The sequence below is a fragment of the Beta vulgaris genome, chromosome 4 (genome assembly GCF_026745355.1).
Source record: "Beta vulgaris subsp. vulgaris cultivar EL10 chromosome 4, EL10.2, whole genome shotgun sequence".
Taxonomy (NCBI): Eukaryota; Viridiplantae; Streptophyta; class Magnoliopsida; order Caryophyllales; family Amaranthaceae; genus Beta; species Beta vulgaris.
In genome coordinates, this window is record NC_079205.1 from 40,701,483 (window position 1) to 40,718,210 (window position 16,728).

General features: G+C 32.2%; 2 protein-coding genes across 7 annotated transcripts in view; one reads left to right on the plus strand and one right to left on the minus strand.

The window, feature by feature from the left end:
• Positions 1-9,498: 9,498 nt before the first annotated feature.
• On the plus strand, positions 9,499-16,286 carry LOC104907692 (putative clathrin assembly protein At1g03050). The gene is made up of 3 exons (XM_057394300.1): positions 9,499-9,752; positions 13,467-13,914; positions 14,455-16,286. Exons 1-3 carry the CDS (start codon positions 9,510-9,512, stop codon positions 15,579-15,581), a joined length of 1,818 nt encoding a protein of 605 aa, XP_057250283.1. The 5' UTR covers positions 9,499-9,509; the 3' UTR covers positions 15,582-16,286.
• LOC104907693 (phosphatidylserine decarboxylase proenzyme 3) overlaps positions 14,090-16,728 on the minus strand; it is a 42,444-nt gene continuing 39,805 nt past the window's right edge. For 4 of the 6 annotated variants that reach the window (XM_048643115.1, XM_010696661.4, XM_048643118.2 and 1 more), the window contains one exon: positions 15,965-16,279. In XM_048643115.1, the coding sequence (XP_048499072.1) occupies positions 16,169-16,279 (111 nt within the window). In that variant the 3' untranslated portion in view covers positions 15,965-16,168. Of the gene's footprint in view, positions 14,458-14,583; positions 14,698-15,964; positions 16,280-16,728 lie in introns of those variants that run through there. The other 2 variants (XR_007273450.2, XM_019252656.3) reach the window with 2 other exon arrangements.

The window sequence follows — 16,728 nt, forward strand, 5'->3', positions numbered from 1 at the left end:
AATATTTTGTTAAGGCGTGCTTTGAAAAATAAAAATACTATTTTGATTTGAAAAAGGATTTTAAATGGGCTTGAGGAAACCAAATACTAATTGGACCAGGAAAAGGAACTTCTAGTAATGTTAGGAGTTTATTCATCAATCCTATTCATTCTTCAATCCTACTTAGAATCTAATTGCCTTTTCCTAAGCCCATAGGAAAGCTTTCTTATAAACATCATCAAACCCAAATATTATACCTACACAAAAACATTCGATCTCCTTCTCCCACATAAGAACGAATCGACCCTTCACTGGCTCTCCTCTCCTTCCAAGAAACACTTTCTTCATCTACAAGAGACACCATTACTCCACCACAACCACTTAACCGCCGACCACCACCTGTGTTGCTGGTCCACGGATGACGATCCCCTACTTTGTTCCTCTTCTTGTGTTGGTTTGATTACTTTTCTTCTTTCTCAAGTTTTGATTAAAGATTATGTTTTTATATTTTGTTTAAGTACTAATTATGATTAGAAGCTTTAATTTACTGTTTAATGATGAATCTATGATTATATAAATTATGTATTGAAATAATAAAAATTCAGATTTGATTATTATGTTGAAATTGGATTTTTAATTATGAAAGCATGGATTTTGAAGGTGTTAAAGATTGGAAAATCATAATAGCATGTTATAAACTATGAAATTAATTTAACTTATGAATTTAAGCATGTTTAAGTATGTTTAAAGGGAGATTTAATAATTTGCTGGAATTTTAGAATGATTGTTATTAATGGAGTTTTATGGGTTTTCATGACTAGTATAGTAGTAATATGCTAGGAAATATGAGTAATTCAAGTTTTAATGATAAAAGTAACTTTTAAATATTTTTGAAGGAAATTTAAAGTATTTTAAAGTTGCTGAAATTTATTTATTGGAGTATTGATTATAAATTCTATTGGTTGTTTTAGGGGGAGATTTCTCTATAAGTGACTTCTAAAGTTGTTAAAAGTGACCTATCAATTTGTCTACACAAGGTACGTACATACCTATGTGTTCTTTGATGTAGTATCATGATTTTAGAAAGAAAAGTTATGTAGTATCATGTATAGGAACTTTGTGAGTTCATATATGATTGCTATAATGTTGGATTTTACATGTTTTATGCCTGCGTGCGAAACATGTTAAGTATGAGATTAATATCATGTTTGTATGGAATATTGATACAAGCATTTTGGTTGTGAACTTTATTTATTGATTTAGACGGGGAATTAATATATTTATAGAGTTAGATAATGACTGAATCATGTGTTCCCTTATATTATTATTTTCACTAGTCTATGGGGATTGTGGACCTTATTTGGTAAGTTGATAATTTCTACCTTTGAAAGGTAAGTTGGTTTTTAGCTAGGTTCAACAAATAAGAAGGATTGAAATAAAGAAGGAATTAATATTGGGTTGGAAGTTGTATGATCACTTATTTAATCCTAAGATAAACAGGAATAAGGTTGTGAATGTTTAATTATATATTGTATGTATTGCTTGTATGTCATAACAAATAATAATTGGTAAATCATGTGCAGTGAAACTTGGATAGTAATAAACTTTAGACTGGTGTACGTCTGAAGTTGGACAATCAGGAGTTGGGGTACATGGTGGTCGTGCCATTTTTTTTTCTGGGAATTGGATTGATCACTTATCGTTCCTATTTTTATTAACTGGTTCATCGATATCGTAGGTCATTATGGAATACGGAGTCGCACCTGTGTTTCGTCTTCCTAGGTGTAGTTTGGGTTTTAGATGAGACAACTCGATCCAATGACTATTCAATTAAAGTAATAAAAAAGACTGTTAAAGTTTAGTTCAGTAAAAGTTATTTGCAGATTATATTGTTAGATTGTTATGTTGTTATTTATCCCTGCGTATATTTATTAGTATCATGTTGGAAATGTTTATTTATTATTATGTAGTACTCAGGTTTGCTGACTACGTGCTTTGTTTGTATGTGTTAATCATGACTTTGCCTTATTGATCTTGTGATTACCCATTATTGGTGAGCAGATTCTTCAGTGCATTGACATCTACAGGTATATATATGTTGCATCATGGAATTTTGGGAATGGAGAGCTTGTGTAGCAGATTGATCTTTTTATTATTTTAGTAGATACATTTACATTTAAGTTTAGTTTGAAGTTAAAGTCAACAATGTTGTTTGGTTTCAAAGTTATTTTAATATTCATTATATTTCAATTCTAAAGTTTAGTTATATGTTTTTCGCTGCAAAATTCTGAATAAGCCGATACGTTCTCACATGGGCGATAATGCTTTGATGATTCTCTAAGTTTAAGGTATTATGGAAAAGAGACAATTATCGGGATGTTACAAAAATCACATAAACACATATTTCCTAATAGTCTTCGCACGAGAGTTGACTATTTTAGGTGGGTTGATTTATGGTTGGGAACCTATTAGGACTTCCACATACCCAAATCAATTCAAAGATTAAAAAGTGATAAGATAAAACAAAAAGAAAGTTAGTATATGATTAAAAAGATAATTAAGAAAAATAATAATTAATCTATTTTACCTTGCTAACTCAATGATTCACTTTATTTGCAAAGTTTTCTACTTTTATTTTTGTGATTTTCTTAGTTTTTAAGTTAGTTTCTAAATTCACTTAACTACTAATTAAAACCCCTCTTTCTGTTTATTTTTCTTTGATGAACTTCTTACTTACTAATTACTTTCCTAACTTTTACTTTTTTTTCTTGAGTGAGTTTTTTTCTTGAGAAAAGAAGTATGGACAATGAGAGAAGTATTGAAGTTGTGAACTTTTAGGTTTTCAAGTTATTAGAAGTTTTCGTTGTTCATAAAATGAAAACAAAAGGAGGTATTTATAGGTAAATGAGGTGATTAATTAGGGTTTGAAAAAGGAAAAAAATCACATTTTTTACTCAAAACTCTGATTTTTAACATCCTATATTATCTTAATGATATCACCTCAATTACATCACCTTAATAACATCACTAAATCCAATCAAATTTATTGAAAATGCCAATATTATTATTATTTTTAGATTTGATTTTAATCTTTAAACTGATGAGGCAAAATTCGAGTTTTCAGAAACTATTCGTTCCCTAAATACATCATCTAGAGTATTTACCCTCACGTGCACCTTATCCGCCCATTATTATATCCAAGTCTGAAGCTTCTTGCACTACATTTGCATAACTACACTATTTGGCAACTTGAATAGATGTCTCTTCATCATGTTAACAATGTGAGCATAGAGGGACAATACAATTGATCCTCTTATGAAGGCCTTGAGATATTGGCAGAGCACCACTACATAATTTCCAAACAAAACTCTCACCTTACAAGGGACAACAATCTTCCAATTGTTGTTCCAAATATTCAAGGTCATAGAAGACCTCGTAGCTCCTGAAAGGTGATAAACTAATAGCCCGTTTTTTACTGAACACGAACCAAATTTATCTTAGCTCCAAATAAATAAATTATTAAGAGGCGAATAGGCAATGAGGCTACATAAATGCTTAAGATTTTGTTTGCTTCAAATAGAAGAAAAGTATCCTGAATGACATCTTCTTTCCAACCGCCCAAATTAAAGCTAATAAATCATCAACTTTGTCATAAGCACAATTTCAGGCACAACATGACATGGCTCGCCACTCGAGGGCTCAGACCCGATCCGACCCTTCATTTTCCCAAGCTCGCCGGCTGAGCCGTGTTTGACCTGAAATGTTCAGATTTTGTTCACGACCCGACGACCCATCACCCTAAATAGTTACTAAGATAGTTGACTAATTTCACCTCTAACAATAGTCAATTGGTAGATGGTGGACTAGTTTCTACCATTAGAATGGTAGACATGGGCCAAAACGCAATCCAAAAGATATAAAATGCGTGAAATTAATGTACATCAATTGTTCTCTAATGAACATGTGAAACTAATGTATATCAACTGTTCTCCAATGTACATCGATCTCGACGATTCTCTTTTGTTGAGATTTATCTTGATATTTCTTAATTTGTTTATTAGAAATATTTCTTTGTTCGTTGTGTTTTCTTTGTCTGTTCATTAGGTTGAGTGGTTGTTCATCAGATATTTCCTCTTATGTTCATCTTTTTTCTTGTTGTTCATTGCTTGATTCAGATGTTCATTGAGTCTCGTGTATTGTTCGTTTATTCTACTTTCAGCTTCATGTTGCTTAGTTTGTTCGTTGAGGATGTTCTTTTTTTCATTGTATTATAACGCGAAATGACACCATGTAGAATGGTGCGCACCATTTAGATGGTATACTCGTGTCTACCTTCTAATTTGCGAACAATAATGCTAACTCTTTTTTTTTTTGTTCTGCAACACGTTACCACTCAACATTACCTCAGATTTTTTGTAAGTTTATCTCCTGCCCAAAAGCACTACTACTGTAGCAATGAAGAACCCGACGCAACGCGTTCACATCCCTCTCCTCTATTCTATAGAAAGTCACATTTTCATTCGCAAATAATAAATGAGAAATCACTAGGGAATTCGTGTAGACTTTAATATCATGTAAAGCACCACGATTAACTTCAAGCTGAATAAGGTGAGAAAACACCTAAGCACAAATAACTAAAAATTACGGAGAAATTGGATCACCTTGTTTAAGGCCCCTTTCTGGCACAAAAACATCAGATGGCTCGCCATTAATTACAACATAAAATGAGAAACAATAAATACACATCTCATAACCAACTGAAACCAAAATAGTATCAAATCACATCTTCACGTTCTCCAAAAGATCTTTTTTTTTTTTTTGAGGGAGTCCAAAAGATCTTACTCCACCCTATAATATGCTTTGTTTGTATCTAATTTCACCGCCATACACCTTTTTTGCCAGACCAAACACTATGCATTTATTAGTTAATTACCTACTATTTTTCTGCTTTTTGAATGGTCCTACTAATTTCATATTATTATCCAAAGTTTCTCTTTATTCTTCATATTTTCCTTTTTCATACGTCCAAAATACTCTTTACATTTCTATTTTTGGATAAGATCCACTATTATTTCATTCTTTTTACCTTTTTACCATTGGCTCACGCTCTCTCTCCTTCTAATAATAAGTTATACTACCTACTAACTCCTAACCATTGGCCCACATTCTATCTCTACCAAATAAAAACAATATTACTCATACTAGCTACTAATATCCTATCACATGTATCTTTTTCAAAAAAATAACAATTGATAACGAAACAACTTATTATCTAAAACTATGTGTTTTGACTGATAAGTGTTAAAGTATTTTGGAACGGAGAAAGTATCCTAATCCTTTTCACTCTAGTTAATTTGACCCACAATATTAAATTTAATACAATATACAATAAATTAATATTTTATCTTTCATTCAAATGATCCACATACCTGTTTGTTTTGCAATGTAAATTCACAATACAAAAGCCACTAAATATCCTATTCAAGTGTGGTACAAGAGCCACTAAATATCCTATTCATGTGTGGTACGCGATATCTAAAATGACCAATTACCAATCAACCAATCAAGTATGTTCATTTAAGTTTCTAAAATGGTCACTGTTCTTTTTAGAGTTGTGGTAGGGCTTCATCTTCATATCACATGATCTTTGTATGAAAATCTTCGCTACAAAAAGTAATTAATTATTATATTGATATTAGGTGAAAGTGTACTTGATCAAAGCTTTAAATTTTCGTGATGATTATTTTTAAGATTTACATTAATGAACACTTCTATAATATGCTCAATTAATTCCTTTTATCTAAAAACAAGTATAGATAGAGAGAGGGGTAAGAGTGCCTTTTGGTGTTGAAAAATGTCAAAAATACTACTTTGATCTATTATAATTTCAAAATAGAATAGATGAAAACTACAAATAAAAAAAAATCCAACTAAAGACATACGGAATTGATTGATTTTGAAGCACCAAGTTTATAATAGGTGCCATTTGGAACATTTTCATTAGTAGGAGAATCCAATTCTTTACCCTAAAATATAGAGATAATATATGGTTGCTTGTGAGATTATTGCGGCGTGTTCGCTATTGACAAAATGTATAGCAAACCAAAAAAGACAAAAAAAAAAGTGAAAGAGAAAGAAAAAAAGGGGAATGAGGAAAAGAGAACAATTTCCTTCTCATTTCCTCATCTTTCTCTTTTGATCATCAATCACAAGAAACAATGATGTTTATTAATATAATTTGCAAAGTATTTATGATGCATTACTAATATATAAATGAATAAAGGAAATAATTATTCCCTTTGAATTGGGAAAGGCAAATTTCAGGGTTCCCCATTGAGAATTGTGTAAGTTTTATTTTCTTTCTTTCATCATTAACCAACTGTATGTCAGATTATCTTTCCCTATTTTTCTTTTTGTGTGCAATTTGGTTAATTTTTATCTATCTTAATTATTGACAAAGTTTTCATTATTATACAATAATTTTGATTATTTCCTATATATTTGTATTACTCTTGTCTTTGTACATAAAGAAATTGATAAATTGACTTTTGACATCATACACATACTATAATTTTACCATCTTGTGTTATTTTTACCTAGGAAAAAGATGGTTTCTGCACCTTTGGGTTGGATTGTGCAAATTATTAAGCTTAATTATTTGATGTTAATTATTCATAAGTATAAATATATTAAATTCAACTTTAATTCATATCCCGTAAGAAAATAATTCAAATTATACATTTAATATATATTATGTTTTATACCTAAAAACATTCTTCAAGGGGATGGTTTGATTAATAAAGCCTTGCAATTTGCATATCGAATAATTGTCTTGCGGAAAAAAAAAACACGAGAAACATGCTCTATCAAATTGTGCTTTTGTTTAATCATATTTTAATTCCGTTTTCTAAGAAAGAAACTTATCTCGAATTTATTTAAAAAAGTTATTTCTAATGCAAAAATTAGTTTTCGCTTTTAAATAAATTTTGTTTTTCTGGTCACCCACTGATTCACCAGAAGAATTTTTGCATGATGTGAAACTCGAACTCGAGAGTTCCCTTAAGTAAGGTTAAACTACTTATCATTTGAGCCAACTTTTATTGGTGCACTTAAATTTAATTAACCACGTACTTGATGCATGACGTCTCAACAATTGGGTAGCCTTCATTTGATGACATTAGGTTTGGTCAGCTAAAATTGAGCTGTTTGTTTTTCACATAACTAAATTTGAGTTGTTTGGTTATAATCTATATTACTTTAATTTGGGTTAAACATCGGTAAAGTCTTTTTTACGTTTATGCTCAACTTACTTATAAAGAGAAATCAATAAAGTATAAGTCATATTTTAGACCGTCATAGTGACGTTTAAATAAAAGTTATCTAAATTTACATAATTGTATAGGTCATTTTAAGTTGGGCATCTTTAGCCGAGTTTATTTTTTATAATACTCCTCTGTTCCTTCCACTATACCTTCATGTATTTATTCTACATTCATATGTTTACATTCTATATCTGTTTAATAGAATTTCCAGGTTCTTTACTATACATCTTCATATCCTTCGAGTATATCTTCTTGTTCTTAACCATCTACTTTCATGTTCATTTTATTGCACTGGAAAGAACAAAAAATTATTCTATCAACATCTTTTTTGAGGGGAATTCTATCAACATCTTTGAATTCGCATGTTCCCATGTTTGGAAAGAGAAAATAAATCGAGAAATATAATATCATCTTCAGTCTAACCTTTCATATGAGTTAGAAATTGAACCCATGACCTTTGAGATGAAATGTGAAAGTATAACCACCAATCCACTACAATTTCAATCTTTAATGTTTCAAAGTAGAACATAATAAAGTCTTAAAATTATATGTAACTAAGATATAGACAAACTTTTTGATCTCTAATACTTTTACTAAGGGAATAAGATTCTCTTATCCAAATTTCACTGAAATTTTTATTTTTATACCCAATTTCTTAGAAGTTTTTTTTTTATTAAACAACTTATCATGTCATAACATCCATTTTTCAATTCGCACTAAACTGGAAAATCACGAAAAGACAATAAAATCAATTATAAAAATCATGAATAATATATTGATAATTGTAACTGATCCGGTATATCGTTCAGGCATAAATACTTTTTCCACTAAAAGGGATACATTTCTTAAATTAATGATTGAGAATGTACGAAGGAGGAAAATTAGGAGCTTGAAGAGAATATATTTCTTTATAAGCTTAGTTATCATAATTTAAGGATAAGAATATTTCTAATAATATATGATCCATTTCTTAGATTAGCCTAGGTGCTCATTTCTATTTCCTTGCTTTATAGTTTCTAGCCGGAATGGTCCTTGGCAAGAACTTATTTGAACCCATCTTTTGGCTCATATCAAATTCAAAGCTGATCCTCTTACTTAGCCTACACCCTTGACCATTGTACAATGATTCCCTACTGTAGGTCAAACCCCACTACCATCTGGGAGGAATTACCATAACATGAGCATTCTTCATTCGAAAAATCATTGCAGTAGGACAATGACTACGAGGGTATAAAAGACATTGTGGCATTAAGATTTCCAAGTTTTTTCAAGGATTAGCTCACAACGAGCTTGGATAGAAGTCTCATCGTGAGAGGCCAACCAAGATATTTTTGACATTTCGCGCAAAAGACAAAAACAGACGTTGAATTTTGGTACCAACTTATACCAAAGTTCACTAAAATTGGTAACAGTACCAAAATAACTCTTATTTTTCTATATAGTGTGAGTGAACTTTGGTATAACTTTGAGTTTTGGTACCAAATACTTACTTTGGTATCAACTTCGAACTTTGGTATCACTAATATCTCCTTTTGTACAATAACTTTTACTTTGGTACATATGAGAGACCATTTTAGCCTCTCACGACGAGACGCTATTTTGACCTCTCACGATGAGACGCCAAGAGTTTCTCGCTCACAACCCCACTATAGTGTACTTGCTATGACCCTTATAAACTTAGATACCTTTTTATAATGGTAATAATATACTATTCCAATCGTATTGGTCTTTTTTTTCTAACTTATTTATTTGATGTTTATATGCTATTTATTTCTGTAAAATTTTTCTAATTCGAAAAAAAAGTATTACGTTCAGCTATTTATTAGATAAACTCGGATGCACAACGAATATTACTCATTTGAAGGTTTCTACAACTTTCTCATACAATATTTCTACTTCCAGCTAGTTTTTTGCTCATTATTCTTTTGAAACCTTCAAATAAGCAACATTCGAACAATAGAAAAAACTTCAAATCAGCAAAAAAAAGGTGTTGCTTGTGTTATGCACAATTACATATAATACACTCGAATGTACCATAAATGCGCTGTATTTTTTTCTTGAACTTTTATGTTGCCTCCCAAAATTTGCTTCTTAAAATAGATCTGGAGTATTGATTTTGACAAGGTCTATTCTTAAATTGTGCAGAGACAAGTAGGGGAAAAAATAAGTTGAATTACCACAACACAGCTTTAAAGAATATTAGTATCCATGGCATTTAGAAGAGCTATAGGGGCAGTGAAGGATCAAACTACTATAGGACTTGCAAAAGTGGGGAACAGCAATTCCTTAGCAGACTTAGACGTCGCCATTGTAAGAGCAACAAGCCATGACGAGTATCCAGCCGATGAAAAGTACTACCGTGAAATCTTCAGCTTGACTTGCTACTCTCGCAACTTTGTAGCATCTTGTGTTAATACCATTTCTAGGCGCCTTAGCAAGACAAAGAATTGGGTAATTACCTTCCTAATTGCTATCTTTATGGATTATGTCCTTCGTATGAAAGAATGTTCAATCTTTTTACATCTTAGTGAGACATGAAAATTTGAAGTTTTCCGTTCTAGATATTTTTTTATCCATATGAGTCACGAAGGCGGTACAAAGTACAAAGAAGGGAGGGGGATTCGAACCTATGACCTATCGTTCAGAGCACCTCAATCTTAACCACTAGGTCAAGACATCCTTGGTAGTTTAACGTTCTAGATAGATACTCTCGCCGTCCCATAATATAAGTCATGTTTCTTTACAAGGTGTTCCAAAATATAAATCCTCTTTCTATTTTCAATCAATAATTATCCTCACAATACCTTCATGAATATAATTTAAATCCCTAGATGTTCTCATAATTTCAGCTCTCAATGAACCATTTTTAATGACAAAATAGAATCTTTTATCTCATTTAACTTCTCTACACATTAAACCATGCAACATTAAATGTTAAGTTTTTATTTTTTGTTAAAAAGAAAAATAATGTAAATTTTTCCCAATAAAAATGAATCTATTTATCCAAATAAAACAAGATTCCACTTACCTTAATTTCCGTATAAAATCAGAATCAAGACTTCTAATATGAGACGAGAGAGTAGTATCTAAGTTTTATGCCATCAAAAATTATATTAGTCCAAATTTCACCGTATTAACATTCCTTGGACTATTTATGCAATTATCTAACTATCACGCAAATATGTTTAAAGCACCCCATAAAAATCTAATGATAATTCTTTACACATATTTATCTTATTAGGCATGATAATCATGGAACTCGGTCTTCATTTAACAAATATATACATGATGGGTGATGAAAAAACAAAGGTAAATTAGAATGCATATACAAAGACATGAAGTATGGAGTAATAAGCAAGTTAGTAAACAACATGGAATATAAGCAAGTATAGGAGAATTGGATTTTTGAACCCTCAAAGATCATACCTTTATCGAATAAAGTATAAAAGGACTATAGATGTCAGAATGAGCAATTGTCACGCCTTGTGAAACTACTTTAAATTGTGTTTTGAGTAGCATTTGGACTTTGAAAATAATGAAAGTTTAGAGATAGATAAAATGGTGCGTAAAAAATACGTTAAAAATTTATTATAATAAAGTATTATATTAATAAATGAAATTCTTTGTTTACCGAAGGTATAACCCAGACTTAATAACTAGTTGATGTTAAATCCTTTAATTCTTGCCTATAGCTTCCTAGAGTCAATTGCGCAAGGCGTAAACTATATCCTGTGTGGGAAGCATTAGAATGCGCCCAATGCACAATCACTTAACCAGTTGTTTACAACTAATCATTCATTATTCATAAATACTTCATATTTTCGATCATGTCTTACCCTGAATAATCTAGCAATTATCATTGTACTAGAAGCTTTGCAGACCAATCTGATTGTTTTATATTGAATAAATTCGACCAAAAATTAATTAACTATAAATGATAAATAAATGCACTATTTGAAAGGTTTTAAAAAACTTAATTTTGAACAGATCTTCAAAACATGCTTTTAGGCTCTATATTTTTAAAACAAATTTTTGACACACCCATTTAAATTATTCTTTCTTTGTTTCAAATCAATCAAGTTGATGACACATTCAAATCATCAGATACTAAATGAGAAAATTCAATTATGTGTCTACGTCAATTCTAACGTTGCTAACCCTTTATTATAATCTGAGGGCTCATAAATCATAGATTTGTAATGCTGGAGTTTGTTAAGAGGGGTGAGGTGGGAGGGGGTGAATCTGAGATTGTTGCAAGGATTGTTGCACAGAGTGCTGGAGTGGTGATGGGAATGTGCATTATTGGAAGTTCAGTTTATATCATTTATATCATTTGCAATGAAAGTTAATTGAGCTGTCCAATAGTAATTAGAGAAATTTCAATAATTCATCAAATGAAAACTGTTTCGCAAGGTGGCATTGAGAATGTAATTAAGGGGGCGTTTGGTATGATTAATGGAAACGGAATGGAAAGGATTTGGATAAGGAGGGGAAATGGAGATAATAGTTGTTACCTTTACTAGTTGTTTGGTATCCTAATGGAATGGAAACAATTGAGAAGTTTATGATTGAGGAAGGAAACGTGATTTATTTCCACTAGTTTGATAAGGGTAACAAATGGAGGGATTGTGAATCCCTCCGAAAATGGTATTTGCTACTTAACACTTATACCAAACATTGGCGGATCTAGAAATTCAGAAATGGGGGTACTGAACAATGAGCAATTAGATTCATAAAATATATCATTTTTCCGTCCCTAATCTTTGGCTATATTTTATTATTTGGAGTCAAATTTCGCCAACTTTAACCTAAAAATACCATTAATATATAAGAAAAAAATATCATATGATATAAATGCTCCGATACAAGATGTGGATAAAGGTAATGAATTTGAATTCCGAGGAAAATTTGAAAGATAAATCATTGTAGAAGAATTTTTTTAAAAATTTGTTGTTGATATAAGTCACATAATCATGTTAATGAATTAAGGTGAAAAATGGTTATTAGAAGATAAAATGATGACTTGATAAGTACATAGAACTGATAGAAGTGAGATAAAAAAAATACAAAATAATCCAACATGATAATTCATATTGTTAATAAAAAAAAATACAAAATACAAAATTGTTAATATGTATCATGATTATAGAAGTGTATGAATTAACAATTTTGTATGTGTATCATATGTTATTATCAAAATTTGTTATTGGTATTTTATAAATGGTAAAAAAAATATCATATGTTAAAAAAATACAAAATTGTTAATATGTATCATGATAGAACTGATAGAAGTGAGATAAAAAAAAATACAAAATAATCCAATACATACACCAATAGAACTGATAGAAGTGAGATAAAAAAAAAATACAAAATAATCCAATATGAAGTGAGATAAATATGCAACATGATAGAAGTGAGAACTGATAGCAACTTTCTATAATTCATATTGGTGTATGTATAATGAGAATTGCATATTTAACTTCTACATAAGTTATTCCTTTTATTTAGGATGGTCTCAAAGAGTAAGAGGAAAAAAAAATGTTGCTAAAGAATATTTGAGAAAAAAGAAAGAGTAAGAAAAAGAAAGAAAGATTGAAAGGTAGATTACAAGAATCGAACATGAAACCTCACACTCTTTTATCAATTTGCTCTCCTTTACCACTGAAACAAACACTAGTCTTGATAAAAGTTTGCATGTGTAAACTATATATATATGTTTTTCTAATTAATGGGGGTACAGTTGTACCCACTGTACCCCCTATGTATCCGCCTATGATACCAAACAATTAGAAATGGAAACGCTCATTTGAATCCGTTTCCTACATCAATTTTTTCTATACCAAACACCCTCTAAAGATCAAGGGGTGCTTTTTGATTATTATACTTCCTCCGTTTTTCTTAGATGTTACACTTTTCAAATCACGGACTCCTATGTAACTTTTTAGATGTTACACTTTTGAAATCACGGACTCCTATGTAACATCTAATTTAAAACTTCCTAAAATAGAAAGTGTAACACCTAAAAGAAAACGGAGGAAGTATCTCTTTTGTTGAAATTCAAATGATTATCTCAAGTTGGGGTTATTTTGATAACTTGACCTCCACTTAAGCTGGTATTTTTATTGATAATTATGTCAAAATTCTTTCTCACTGCTCAACAAACAGGTAGTAGCTTTGAAGACACTGATGCTAATCCAAAGATTGTTGGTAGAAGGAGATCCTGCCTATGAGCAAGAGATCTTCTTCACAACAAGGCGCGGAACACGAATGCTGAACATGTCAGATTTCCGAGACTCACGATCAAACTCCTGGGATTATTCGGCATTTGTGAGAATGTACGCCTTATACTTAGATGAGAGGCTCGAGTACAAGATGCAAGGGAGGAGAAAGCCTCATCACCATAGTACACGCGCCTACTTGTACTCGAATGAGCAGCAACAACAAGAAGAGCGTTATCAACAAGAGCAATATCAAGACAATAATAGTTCTTCAGTTTCTAGTTCATCTACAAGGACTCCTATGCCTAATTCTGACCTTACTCTAGAGCAGATATTGTCAAAGATGCACCATTTGCAACAACTTCTTGAAAGGTTTTTAGCCACCAGGCCAACAGGTAATTTACTTCCTCAATGTATTATTACCATCATTATGCAAAAGAGGACTTCTGTTTCATTACTTTCATGTAATTCATAATGAAATGTAGGGTATTTTATATTTGTGAAGGCAAATGTTCGTATGAGACAGTTTCACATTATAAGACGAAAAACGTAGCCCCTTAATTAATAAAATTGAAGTCACTCCGAAGTGTCTTATACTATATTCAGCTCAGACAAGAAAAAACTCTGATTTACAAGTAGATTGTCATACAATTTAGAATGATGAAAGAGAAGGCGTGAGGTAAGAGACATTAAGTTGTTACATAGGTACTTTTCCACGCACAAGTATTATACATTCTACAATAATCTCGTTATCAATATCATACATGGCTTAATTGCAAGTCTTACGACTTGAAAAAGAAAATGTTGCAAGTATTTTGTGGCAAAGGATATATCTTTTAAAAACGAATCCTTAGGAATATATCTGACACTGTCAAAGAGAACAATACTCTTTGTCCAATATATTTATTAACTTCTCTCGGGTGAAAAATATCCAGGCTCTGCAAAGCACAACCGCATTGTTATAGTTGCTCTCTATTCAGCTGTACGAGATAGCTTTCAAATATATTATGACATAACAGACATATTGGGTATACTCATCGATCAATTTATGGAGATTGACATACCAGACTGTATCAAAGTCCATGAAATTTTCTGCCGGATATCAAAACAATTCGATGAACTCGATTCTTACTACCTCTGGTGCAAGGACATAGGAGTTGTACGCTCCTCTGAATACCCTGATGTAGAAAGAATAACCCAGAAGAAGCTTGATCTGATGGATGAATTTATAAGAGACAAAGCAGCTAACGCAAAACACAAACTGGCCATCATGGACAGAAGAGAAGAGGAAAAAGAACCAGAACCTGTCTCACAGGAGGATAAAGAACCAGAAGACATGAACACAATAAAAGCACTTCCTCCAGCAGAAGGTTTCCCACCAGAGGAAGAAGAGAAGGAACCTGAGCCAGATAAGAAAGACGAAGAACCTGAACCTAAAGAAGCTGACCTATTAAATTTGGGAGATGATGCGCCAACAAGCGAAGAGCATGGTGATAAACTTGCCTTAGCATTATTCGATGGAGCAATGGGTGATGCATCAGGACCTGCTCCACCTCCGATGTGGGAGGTTTTCAATGACAATTCAGATTGGGAGACAGCACTAGTCCAGTCAGCTAGCTATCTGCCCCATCAGAAACCCTCCCTCGGGGGTGGATTTGACACAATGCTATTAGATGGCATGTATCAGCAAGGAGTCACAAATGCAGCTATAGCTGCTAATCGCGTGGGAGGATCGGGAAGTGCTAGCAGTGTGGCTCTTGGGTCAATTGGCAACCCGCAGTTGCTAGCATTACCGGCTCCACCATCATCTTCAGGCAGTGATACGATAAGCACCGGAAATGTTGACCCGTTTGCAGCCTCATTGGGGGTGGCCCCACCGCCTTTTGTGCAGATGTCAGAGTTAGAGAAGAAACAAAGACGATTGGTTGAGGAGCAGCTTATGTGGCAACAATATCAAAGAGATGGTATGCAAGGCCATGTTGCATTGTCGAAGATACAACAAAAGCCTGCCAACACAGGAGGTAATGGCTATGGCTATAATGGTTATCACTATGGATATTGATGCTGAAATGTATAGAACACCAGTAGGATATTTACAGTAGGGAGTAAATTGTAAGTTGTAAAAATGAAAAACCTTGCAGTAATTTAAAGCTTGTTGTAGTTACTTCAGAATTTAAAGGGTTCCCTACTACGCAAGGAAATAGAGTTGACTTTCTAGTTATGCAATGCACAATATCTGCTGGTAAGGGTAATATCCTTCACAAAGTCACTATCAAGGAGGTAGAGTTTTAGTTTTCCGGCCAATACATCAGAAGATATTGATCCTATCTCATCAGCAAAAGACATCTGATATCGATTGTATCTTAGTATGAACCAAATCTATCTGGCAGCTCTGAATTATGTATCTTTAAAATCAATAAGTATACCAAAGTCAGCAAGATTAAGTTTCCAGGATCAAAATGACTTTCCCATCACTATAAACATCCTCATTGTCATCAACCAACAGGTTAATGGGAGAGCGATCCAAAGTTACTCTATAAAAAGGAGTGAAAAAGAGAGAGAGAGAGAGATGCAACACACAAGCTCATTACATGGTTTACAATAAAGATCCCCTACCTGAAGCAGGTAAAGAATTGGTAGCCGATAGCTTTATCGTCCGTCAGTTTTGGTGGATACACCTAGTGTCATTCCTACCCGTACCAAAGTCTCAAGTGAACGCATACTATTGTCTAGGAGATCGTCATCCAGTTTGATTACGTCCTGCAAAGAATAGGGTCAATAAGAAATTAGAGCATTCATCATCTTCAAGCATCAATTTTACGTAGTAATCATGTTAACATCCAAATATATATATTGAAAGAAAAACTCCTTGTTCTTTTACACATACGGGTTGAGGACATACCAGTAAATGATTTAAAACATAGATGTAAGCAACTAAGCATCTTGAACATCCTAAAAGTTTCTCTCGAAAATATTGAACTTTTTTAACATACAAGAAAAGTTTTGAATATGGAGTTCTAATATTTCTATGCTCAATTGAACATAGAAATTTTTTTACATGCTATCGGTGTCGGTTAAACAACTTTTTTAAGTTATATGTTCAAAATTGTGGTCTAGGAGTTAGGACCATGATATAATTCGCAAAAGCTGGATGTAAATCTGACCTCTGATCCTAACCTACAGATAGGGAAACAAAAAACAAAACCTCC